This window comes from Trachurus japonicus, chromosome 15 (assembly GCF_045865225.1).
Source record: "Trachurus japonicus isolate A0001 chromosome 15, Traja_1.0".
NCBI lineage: Eukaryota > Metazoa > Chordata > Actinopteri > Carangiformes > Carangidae > Trachurus > Trachurus japonicus.
In genome coordinates, this window is record NC_140921.1 from 20,999,709 (window position 1) to 21,011,682 (window position 11,974).

General features: G+C 41.6%; 2 protein-coding genes across 2 annotated transcripts in view; both read left to right on the plus strand.

The window, feature by feature from the left end:
* The window catches only part of itga9 (integrin, alpha 9), a 47,272-nt gene extending 43,362 nt beyond the window's left edge, over nucleotides 1–3,910 (plus strand). The window contains exon 28 of the mRNA XM_085800397.1: nucleotides 1,421–3,910. Within this exon, the coding sequence (XP_085656523.1) occupies nucleotides 1,421–1,519 (99 nt within the window). The 3' untranslated portion in view covers nucleotides 1,520–3,910. The remainder of the gene's footprint in view (nucleotides 1–1,420) is intronic.
* A 716-nt stretch (nucleotides 3,911–4,626) lies between these two features.
* Nucleotides 4,627–11,935, plus strand: LOC146973638 (uncharacterized). Its single transcript, XM_085800401.1, has 7 exons — nucleotides 4,627–4,872; nucleotides 5,004–5,187; nucleotides 7,072–10,371; nucleotides 10,457–10,633; nucleotides 11,163–11,335; nucleotides 11,430–11,547; nucleotides 11,681–11,935. Exons 1-7 carry the CDS (start codon nucleotides 4,679–4,681, stop codon nucleotides 11,879–11,881), a joined length of 4,347 nt encoding a protein of 1,448 aa, XP_085656527.1. The 5' UTR covers nucleotides 4,627–4,678; the 3' UTR covers nucleotides 11,882–11,935.
* Nucleotides 11,936–11,974: the final 39 nt, after the last annotated feature.

Here is an 11,974-nt window from a genome sequence, read left to right on the forward strand (position 1 = left end):
TGCTTCCATCTATGCTGGTGGTTTGCATGGTTTAGCCTAGTGGCTTCAAACTGTGTATGCTTTACATTAATGCTGTGCATTTTTCAAAGCATACCACACCATGATGTTTTAAATTGATTTTGTATCTCCCACACACACATAGATTTCCACTTTCAGAAATCTCAAATCTCATATTTTTTTAAAGTAAGATATTACATCTAACTAAAGATGTAATCCATCACAGGAGACTCAAGGTTTGAAGCATTACTCGTTTGAGTTATGTTTTAATAATAACACAGCGGAAAGAACAGACTGGTTTTAATAAACTCTCACTGGTGGTTCATTCGCTGACGTTCCTGACAGCTCGTTGGTGAATAATACCTCATTTACAAGCTAAAGTCCAATCCAAGATACAACCACCAACAGTCTTACAGGTTATTTTTTCAAATTATATGAAAATGTTGCTCCTCTACAGCTGAATATCATAAGTCTTTTGTCCTGGAGTGCACCTGAATGCACCAGCAAGTATGTTATTTTACAACAGAGCCTTCCAGCAACTTCATTACCCTCCTCACCCACCCTAACTTCTGTGAAGAACACACACGTTTTCTTTAATGAGTCCAGAAATGTAAAACAAAAACACCTCCAAATAAATGTTTATTTTGAAAATCCTTCAAAAACATCTGTTGAATTCCAGTATTCTGCAGCGTTGTGACTCTCACAATGCATGAGTTTGCATGAATTTGACAAAACATAAAGCTAACTAAACATTTGCATTATAGTCTGACAGATACAACGGTTTTTAAGATGATACCAGTGAAAGTGAAAAATCTCACAATACTTCAAACTATATCTATACATATATATTTAATACAAATGCATAAGTGAACATCTTTAATAAGATCCCATAGATCTGGATATCAAAGAATGATTCCTTATATATATATAATTGTTTTTTTTTTTTTTTTAAGTATATTTTTGGGGCTTTTTCATTTTAATTGAAAGTCACAGTCGAGAGAGAGACAGGAAATGGGGAGGCGGGGGGGGGGCAAAGGAAAAGGCCGCTTGATGCGGGATTCGAACCCGGGGCCACCTGCAGCGAGGACTGTAGCCTCAACACATGGGGCGGCTGCTCTACCAACTGAGCTAAACACCGGCCCAACTGCCCACCAATATTGACATGAGGGACATGTGTTTGTTTTTGGTAGATGAGAAGATTGAACCATTTATCATGTCTGTACCAGTCTGCCCCCGATAAGCTACTATGGAACAATATGACAGGTCATAGTTGTACTTTTCCTAACTGAAAACTAAGGGGAGGAAAACCAAGAAGAAGTTATAATATCCTTTGGAACTTGGCTAGCACTAATGTAAAGTGTACGATATTTCACCCTTGCACAGATTCACATCACTAATCCAAATTCTTTTCATTCTTTAACAGATGGGTTTCTTCCGTCGGCGCTACAGAGAGATCATCGAGGCTGAAAAGAACAGGAAGGACAGTGATGAAAGTTGGGACTGGATGGAAAAGAATCACTGAGACTTGGAGTTGGGGTGGGGGGGTCCCAGAGGAGCCAATGCAATTAAGGATTGGGTCAGGAAGGATCCAATAGCAATGGGGTCTCGCAGCCCAGCTGCCCCAGTGGCACCGAACCCTTCAGTCTTCCATATGTGGAAGAGAGGAATATTCTCCATATTTTTTGGAGACTTGATATTTTTTTGTGAGTGGGGGTCCAGGAAACAGGTTTCTGAGGTGACAGTGTGGTTTGCCAGAGGACACTTGCTGTGGAATTCAGCTAATCTGAAAGGAGGTGACTCCCGGCCAGCGGAGCGTGGCTGCTGATGGAGATACACATCCATGTGGAGATGTAGAGACGGCATGAATACTGGTGGACAACAAAACCCTCAGGGCTATGTTACATAGCAAATTTATTTTTATACATACACTTTAAGCCATATTGTAAAAAAAAAAAAAAAAAAAAACTGGGCTTCGAGAAGAGTTGGGGGTTTTGAAGGCCATTACAAACATACTGGATCTGCAGTATGTTTTCCTAAAAGCACTGATGTTTGATAAGAATGAATGCCTTGGCTCCAATAGCTTTACTTTTTATGCCAAAGATTTGTCCTGTATAGTAATATGATTGGAGTCATTTGTATATTCAGTTCTTCCTGGGAGTGAAAGATTGTATCTTTTCTTTACTATTTCCGGCTTATGGATATCTCTTTCTCCATCTGACCTTCCCTCCCTCCTGCAGATAATCAGCCAGAGATATTTCTGTGTTTTACACCCACACACACAATAATTAAAACACTGTGTCCTGATGTCATCCTGTCAGCGTTGGTAGAGTTGTCTCAAAAGCTCTGAAGGCCCAGAAAAAAGTGCCCTCTCTGAGGTCATTGGGACCTAGTTCAGGATTCAGTAATCTGCAGCACTGTTGAGTTGTCCATTAACACTTTAGTTGCCATGTTTCTTTTATTATCCACGCCTGAAATGCAGAGGATGAATTGTAAATTAGCCTCCATTCACATTTCAAACTGCGTGACCATCCATAAGCATTCCATTTGTTCTGGTCATGCTTTAAACCAAGTTGTTTGTAGGTGTTAAAGTGGATGTAATGTAGATGATTCAGACTGATTTACATTTTGATCTTTACTCTCGGTGGTGCTGTAAATTAGCGAACGCTCTGATGGTGAAGCAAAGCAAATGATCTGAAGCTGCTCCTGCAACAAGCTGTCCCTCAAGTATGCAGCTGGCTTTTTACATGGACTCCCCAAAGGTTTCAAGGGTGCACATAAAGGTATCTTAATTAATTCTGGAGGACATGATTCACGATATGTCCTAACATAGGACCTGATCATGATTTATTGGCAGAACCTTTCCCGGCTTCAACCAAGCAGACCGTTTAATTCTACCATTATATTATTAGGAATTGGGTTTTAGCATGAAATACGAGATACGTTACTCTCCACGGCCAGATGAAAGTCTGTGATGGGAGTCTACCTACAGTCATTTACAGGGGCCCATGCCATGACTAATGCCCTAAAAATAGGTGGGAATGTGCTGCACTCAATCACCATACATAAACGAGCTCTTTGGGGCTCATGGGAAAAGCTCATTTTAAGTCAACATGGAGGAATGTAAGCGCCCTGAAAAACCTGCCACCACTAAAGTCCACGGCTCATCGATGCTCAATTTTTTCCTTTAAAAAAAAAAAATTCTACCCCCATGTTCTTTCAAGTCTTTTAAATGCTACTGTAGGCTTGAGTGTTAATGAATCTTTTTGCATTGGACAATGAATTGAATTTGATATTAAATGTCCCCAAGGAAGTAGGAATGTTACTGTTACTACACATTTTGAGAGCTTTATCACAAAATAACATGAAAAAGGTGTAAATGAAGGATATGAAAACTGATATCAGTAAGTTAGGATGACACCCTGCGGTCCTTGAACTTGTGGGTTATTTTGCAGTAGACAGGTCAGATTGACATGTGCAATGCCAAAAACCAAAACTATGTATGAAGACTTCAGTGCTAAGTCACTTTACGGCTCACTACAATTGCTTAGCTCGCTATTGTGTTGTATGACTCTTTTACTGATCTGATACACTTTATTTTTTACCATTTAATTCCACTGGCATGATGGCATATACTGTACACATTCACGTCTTCCCTCTGCATCTGTTAAACCGATGCTATACCTGTATGCAGAGAAACCGACACTTGACATTTTTTGGTAAATTTTAACTGTGATGGTTATATTTTGTTTGTATGTTTGTTTGTTGTCATTGTTTAATCTCACCGTTCTTGGGGTTTTTGTTCTGAGTATACTACTGTCACTGAATATCATTTCCATTATAGTGTGCTGAATGTTTGATGTTCAAAGTCATGTTTGAGCTGTATATTTATCTGTTGATAAATTTTAGAGTGAAATTTCCTGGCTCTGTCTGCTGTTTTTGAGTTGTGGTCTGGTTGGTGTGTTTTCTTATGGTATGTGCTGCTCTCTGCTGGTGTCTTTGATGTAAATGTGCAGACACAACACAAAACTACATGTTTAAATGGGAGCTTGATTTTTTTTTTGCTATAGTTTTTGCTTGAACGTCACATTTTCTTCTGTAGAATCAGCAGAAAAATAATTAGCCACTATTTAAATTTTGATTGGTTCCTTGTTTATCAGGAAGAAAAAAAAACAGAAAATATCTAATTTCAGTTTCTAAAATATGAGGATTTTTTTCACTGTTTTTGTAAATTGAGTATCTTTTGGTTTTGTGTTTCTAACATTTTGCTGATGATAGATTAAACACCGTGGACCATGTTTCCCATACTCACACCAGTCATATATCTGTGAAAAGGTAGGCTATAATTCTTCTGAACATCCATGTACAGGGAATCTATAACTATTGTTTAAAATATAATTTCTGAGAAAAACACAAATGATATTGTGCCTTCTGTAATGCCAGCAGCAGTGATACTGCAGGTTGGCTTACATACAACAATATGTCAAAAAGAAAGTCACCACTCACTTAAAAAACCTGATGAGGTTAAGTTTCCTCAGTCAGGTGACACCAGTTGCTATGAAACACTGTCATCAAGCATGAGCTCCTCTCTAGAGTCCTATGAATTATTGATTCAACTGGCAGTCTGAATAGAGCAGGAACTATGCTCATTTTCCTTTGACCAGAGAGAATCACTCTTCTAACCATGTCCTCCTTACTAGATCATGGATTGATCAGGACTACGGCAGTGGAGCAGGTGGTCGCTCCAATCGCGAGCCATTTGTGCCATTTGGTCCTGCTGTGTGACAGGGTGGAGGAGCCTGAGCAGTTCAGCCACCTGGAGGAAGCAGCTCAGGAAGTGGCTAAAGCTACTGAGAACATGGCAGCGGTGGCCTCCAGGTATGTACACTGTGTTTAACACTGCAGGTACGTACAATCTGTGAAATTCACATTCCAACCTTATTTGATTTATACAAGAGTCTGACATGTGTAATATATTATCGGACAAACACCAGGCACTTTACTTCCAGGCGTATACAGGAGACAGATGATGAGGTTTTGCACATGGAGATGTCATCACTGTTGGAGTCGGTCGCTCTGTCTGGACAGCATGTGCTGCTGGCAGCCCAGAAACTCAGCATCCAGCCCAGTTTGGCCGAACACAGAGAGGAACTCATCATGGCTACACAAAACGTATTCCTGAGATTAGTCAAAGTAAAGTATAATTTTTCCTCTCCTGGTTGAAAGGGTGTCTGAAAATGTTTTGCCTAATGTCCTGTGAGTTCTAGATATATGGCCATTTTACCCCACATTAAATACAGATAAGGAAAAAAAGAAAAGATTGCCTTGTCCAACACTGGCAGACAGCGACCGTTTAAAAACACAGACAGGTCCCAATAGATTCATCTTCAACAGCTGCAAGTGCTTTTCTTTGTCTCAGGTTTCCTTAAATGGAAATAATACACTGTAGCAAATAACGTTTTTAAATGCCCTTTGTTAATTTGTGAGGACAGCAAACCTTTCCTTATCAGCCACTGACTGATAACTTATCTTTATGGTGTCATGTCTATGCACTGACCTTCTCTGTTCTAAATTATGAAGGTGGATTACATCAGCCTTTCTTTTTGAACTGGACAAAGCACAGAGGTCTACTTTGTTACCAACATTGCATTATAACTTTATCTGCTCTTTCTTCTCTGTGGCCATGATAATTTGCTGTCACCACACCAGAGTATCATATTTGTGTAATTTAAATTTCAACATTTTCTGCAGACAATAGTTCTCACAGTCACAACATGCTGACACATAAAGTTTCCCACCATTGTCCAAGGTTTATGAACAGATTGCGAAATAATCCAGGAACTTCTGTCTTTACCCATAATTATATTGTCTTAATATTATGCAGTGATACTGCAAAATAGCTAGGTCAAATACAGTACCTCTGCTTTTTCACTGTTTTGTCTTGGCTGTAAGTGCATACAAACTTAATTTAAATTTAAGGTTAATTTAATTTAAAGTGAATGTGCTGTTGTGAACAAAACTTGGGAGTCATCCATGCTAGGAACTCTGTGAGGCTATGCTAAACTAAATGCTCAAATTGTGCTAATGTGCTTATATTTATCAGGTTTAATGTATGTGTCCCATCTCAGTCCAGCAGTCGAATGCTAACATGTGCTAATTGTTACTAAGCCTCAGGGCCGGCCCTAGGATTTTGGTGGCCCTAAACAAGATTTTTGTTTGTGGCCCTGCACTCTAAGCGCAAAAACCAAATCACTGGTTAAGACTGAATACAGACGTGTTTATGCCCTCTGAGGTTTAATTGAGGCCATTTTCTCGACTTTTACATATTTTCTTAAATTTGTCTTTTTAAGATACTTGCAGATGCAACAATACTCAAGTGTTTTATGTCTAAATATTAGAACCTCCGCTGTAAGCACACTGAGGCCAATTTGTCCTAGAAGACTGTATAAAGAAATAATTTAGATTTATGAATACAGTAATATATAAGTGTAGAAAACAAGTCTAAAATTAAATTTTGTAAGATTGCTTTTTGAGCACAAATGTTGTCATTCTGCCATTCTATTTTCACCAAATGTCTCAAATGTGAGATAAAAGAAGCTGAATACTGACTTCAAATTACATATAAAGCTCATAGCGTGCACGTGCAGACCTCAGGATGTTTAAATGACTTGAATGAACCCCGGTACCTTTCTGATCATGTGGCCCCCCACCTAACGGCTGTGGCCCTAAACAACCGCATAGAGTGTTTATGCCAGGGGCCGGCCCTGCTAAGCCTTAAAATACAGCTGAACGGAGGATGATGGGAATGCCAGTTTTGCATGGAGTCATTGGAATCAATATCTAAACCAAATTTCATGTCCACACTGTTGACATTTCAGTATAAAATGCCAACATGCCACAAGACACTTCAGGAGGTCTTCAGCATCTGGAAGCTTTATTCTCTTGAAGCTAGATGGTTGATCGATTGACTGACCAGACCCACATCACAGTTCACAAAATGAGAATGGGTTGAAAAAATAAAAAGTGGAACAAATCAGTTAGGCTACATGGTGACCTTATCTGTTTCTCTGTCCCTAGGTTCTGTTGGTGGACGATGATGCTACCGTCAGGAGAGTCGTAGCTGCTGCTCACTGGGTTCTGGAGAGCCTCTCTGAGCTTGGCTCCTCCATGGACATCAAGTCTTTGCTCAGATCTTTCCAGGTGTTTTCTGAGGCTCTGTGTCTCCTCAACAGTCTGACGATGGAGAGGGCACACTCCTTACAGGATCCCATGCAAACCAAACAGCTTTTTGATTCATTGGAGACCTTAAAGAAGTGCATCGCCATGCTGCACACGGCCATGTGCACAACCATCAAACACCCTGCAAACGAGCAGGCACTGGCATCAAAGCAGTACATTCTGGATAAAGTGCATAGCACAGTAAGCGACATTATTTTTACCCTCGAAAGTGAATGCCACAGAAGTTCTCTGGGTCCTTTTGGGTATTACACGGGGAGGAGGACCAGTCTGTTGCAGATACTTACTACTTCCTCCACCACCTCAGTCCGAAGCAGTGGCTTTGACAGCATGGTGAGAGATCTTGTGTTTCACTGTATGGTTGTGGCAAACTCTTCCCGCAGAGAGTTTCAGCAGAGAGTGGTGGGTCATTGTCTTCACACCCTGCAGTTCTGGTCAGACATAAAAACGAGTTTGAAGTCCTCAGAGGATGGTGATGAGCGCAGCCTTGAGGACACCTTCACACTGTTGGTGCAACAGATACAAATGCTTGATAAAGCTCTGATGACTGCCATCCTCTATCAAGTCTTGGACACATTTCTTACAGCATCTTCTACATATGAGGAACTTTTAAGTGTGACTAGACAGGTCATGGTAGCTGATTCCTCTACAAAGATGGATCTGAACTTTATTCAACCACTAGTTGAGGATTTCATATCTTCCACTGATGGAATAACACAAGTGGCAACTTTTATCTCAGCTGTGGCTGTCAATGCAAAGAGTTTGGAGAATGTGGAGAACTCACGAGCGTGCCTTACAAGACTCCGAGCTGAGATTGCACCTCTTTCACTGGAGCTGGCGGATAATACAATGCAAATTGTTCAAAAGCTTCATGAGGCCTGTCAGAAATGGGAGGAGGAGACTAGCCAGCTTCTGGATGCTCTCAGTGATGTGATGGATGTAAGGGAGTTCACCAGTATCGCTATCAATGAGATGGTCGATGATCGACGTGGGTGTGATGCAGCGTACAGAGAGCAGTCCTATGAACAGTTTGAAGAACATGCAACAAACCTCATTTGTCACATGAAGCTGGTGATTCACTCAGTGAGGAGGCACTTGGACAGAAGCGATAACCCCATCTACAGGAACGGCCTCCTGGTCCTGCTGAAACAGGTTCAGTCATCTCAGGCCAAAGTGCATGAGTCGGTCAAAAACATGCTTTCAGGTTCCTGTCTAAATGTGGAGGTATATTCTACCTTTTCAGACAATGTGTCCACTGTCATTCAGCATTTCAAAGTGCTAAAGGAGGGAGTGGATGGCCAACAGCATCCACATCTTCTGAGCCCACTACGAGAGGGGGCACGTCAACCTGACATCTCACAGCTTTGTTTACCAGTGGAAGACACCTGTGATCTGAACCTGGATCATATGGTGAGAGGCTCTGATTCTCCTGTTTTGGAGCTTATGAAGAGGGATTCCCATGCTGAACATGAGGAGGAGCGCTCAGATGAGGAAACCATAGAAGCAGAGCTGGCTCATAAATATGACAGTGGTGATTTAAAGATCCCAGCTGTCTCCGATGCGCCTGAACTGATCCACAAGCCTCTTAACTTTGACCTTTTACCTCTCTTGTACAAAGTTGTGACTGTGACTAAAGAGAAAGATGTGATGGTGCTCAACCAGGCCTGCACTGGTGTTTTCGAGTTGTCAAACTGTTTCGCTCAAGCTGCAAAGGAGGCCCTGGCCATCGTTGATGTGGTTGACTGTCAGACGTTAGAAGGTTTTAGAGCAGAGCTGGTGTCACTGACTCCGCTGCTCATCCAGACAGCTCAAGAGATGGCAATGAGCTCAGCAATGAGCACCGAGAACATCTACAAACACAGCGTACAGTTTTCTGACCTTATTAACAACATCAGAAAAGTTTTAATGCCAGTAGCTGGAACCTGGAATCATGCTGTTTACGCTGCACTGCAAGGAAATCTACCAACAACTGGAGCCACTGGTACAAATCAAGTGAATGAAGTGATGAGTTTATGTGCTGACACAGTCCAGCTCTTGACATCATCTGACTTAACATCACAAAGCGACGGTCAAGAGACCTTCAGCGTCTTACACAACAAACTGAACAAAGCCCAGAACAACACAAGGTATCTGGCCGAGTTCTCCACATCACAGGAAGGACAGGTAGATCAACTAGAAGGACTCTGCATCCTCTGGGGTCTCTCCATTCAGATTGTGATTAATTCACTGGATAAGATTTTGGGAACATCAGCTGCAGTGAACCAGTTGAGACCTCAGAAACAGCTATCAGCGTTGTCTGAGAACTCGCTTCGTATCCAAGAGGCAGCAAGGCTTACCAGCCTGAATTGTAGAAGTGCTTACAAAGCAAAGCAGCTAACAGGATACCAGGATGAATTAAAAACTCTAACTGAAGCCTTCCTAAAAGCTGCGGAGGACCTTGACGCAATGCCAAGTCTGATGCAACTTGCGAAATCAGAATTCCTACAGAGACATCTTTTGATTAAAATTCGAGTGCTTTCCGGGCATTTAAGCAAAGCAAATAAGGATTATGACTCTGAACTTCAAAATATTGTCAGCATTGCCCATTTGGCAGTTGAACGATTGCGGCGGAACAACACAGAAGATGCAGAGCAAAAATTTGAAAGTGCGACTCAAACACTTTTTGAAAATGTAAAATCTGCCACCAAAAGAGTTGAGGGCTGTTTAAACTACATCCACGACCCACGTGCCCGCTCTAACCTGAGGTCTATCAACGACCACCTGTCTTTTCAGATCTCAGATGTGATAAGCAGGGCAAGGCTCATGGTAGAGACTCACGACATCAGTGACATGCTCAGTCTAGAGGTACAAATACAGTGCTGGTCAGCCAAAGCTCACTATGTGGTGGAGGAGATCAGGAGGCAGGATGGGATCCACCAAGAGGCCAAAGAGCATATTAGAGTTGGTCTACAGGGCAAAACAACCGAGGATATCAAAGAGTTGCTGCCTGCAAACCCACCAAAAGTCAAAGAAGTGGAATTTCCATCAGGCACAGCAATAACATCCTGGCAGAAAAGCAAGACAGAGAGTGTGGATGCTCCAGAGGCAAATATGAACATGACAGCTGTGACCAAATACAGAACTGTAAATCTGGAAAAAGGCGTAAGTATCTCACGACTGACATCTGATTTTAAAGGCCAGTGAATCCTTTATGACACAATAAATCACGTCTTTATTTTCTCTACAGGATGTTGCTGGATTTGGTGCTTTCAAAGCTTCTTCACTAACCTACACCTCCATTTTCCTAAAACAAGAGAGTGACAGCTGGGATCCCAAGGACAACAGAATCGTGCAGGTGACCAGGAAGATGGCTGACACGATATGCTACATGACTCAGTACTTGAAGAGCAGAGGCCCAATACCGGTAAGGAACACCAGAGGTCACTCAACAGTCAGGACTGGAGGTGTTGTGTTTTCAGGTTGTCCATCCCATTCTTATGAACGCAACACTAAAGTAATACCTGGTAGGATTGTTTTTGTGTTTGGTAAATATTCAACTTGACTGAAGTATGAACTCATTATATTTTTGTGGGTGAAGGTCAAAGGTTAAGGTCACAGTGACCTCACAAAACATGGTTTTGGCCCTGTGAATATCCCTGGTACTCCTCAAGGGAATACCCTCACATTTGGCACAAATATCCACTTTAACTCAAGGATGACCTAATTATATCTTGGTGGGCAAAGGTCAAAGGTCAAGATCACTGTGACCAAACCATAATTTAAGAATTCACACAGAAATTCTGACATTTCACGCGAATTGTTGATATTTGACATAATTCTGGATGAAGGGGGATGTAGCCTGAAACCTGCCTGGCGGTGGAGGCTTACAACTGTAACAACCATTGTCCTGATATTTCTAGATGCAAATAATCTGCAATAATTTCTCTTTTCAGAATAAAGAGGCATTTGTCACAGCAGCCAAAGATGTGATGTCAAACTGTCAGTCAGTGACTCAGTTTATCAGAGTCATTGCCAACCACTGCTTGGATAAACAGTGTACAGTCGAACTGTCGCTCATTGTTGAGCAGATTCTCACCATTACCAACCAGCTCAACATCATCTCCAGGTAAGAAGAGCTGAAACATGCTTACTAAAAACAAAGGCAGAAAAGACATATTAATAAATGAAGTTAATGAGACGATATATTATGGTTTACTCAGTGTTAATGCTGTAACACCTGGCTGCAAATCATCTGACGAGATCCTCGTGAAGAACGCACAGAATCTGCTCCAGACGGTGCTGCGTGGGGTCCATGCTGCAGAGACAGCCTGCATCACAGTAAGTATTAAGCACCACAAACATACAGCAACAAACCTGCAAAGCAAATGAGGTTTTCTTTGTGACGTCACTCAAACTACTTCTTATGTGAAATGAAAATCCTAAAAGCTATAAGGTTGTGCTCTTATTTCAGGGTTTGAAGCAGCCTGAGCCAAACTCAGATGGTGAAGAGGCCACAGCTCTGTGTTTCCAGTGGAAGAGGAACCTGGAGATCCATCGAGCACAGCAGACCTCCAACCTGGAGACTGATGACCTGGGTTTGAGGAAGACCTCGTCTCACCCTGTAGCACCCAGTCTTGCCCCACCAGTTAATGTAAAAGTTGGCTATAAGTAACACATAACCTTACACAGACGTGACACATTAATAGAGATATGAAGCCCGCTACAACCTAATAACACGTTCAAAGATATATCAGCAGTGTTTGTA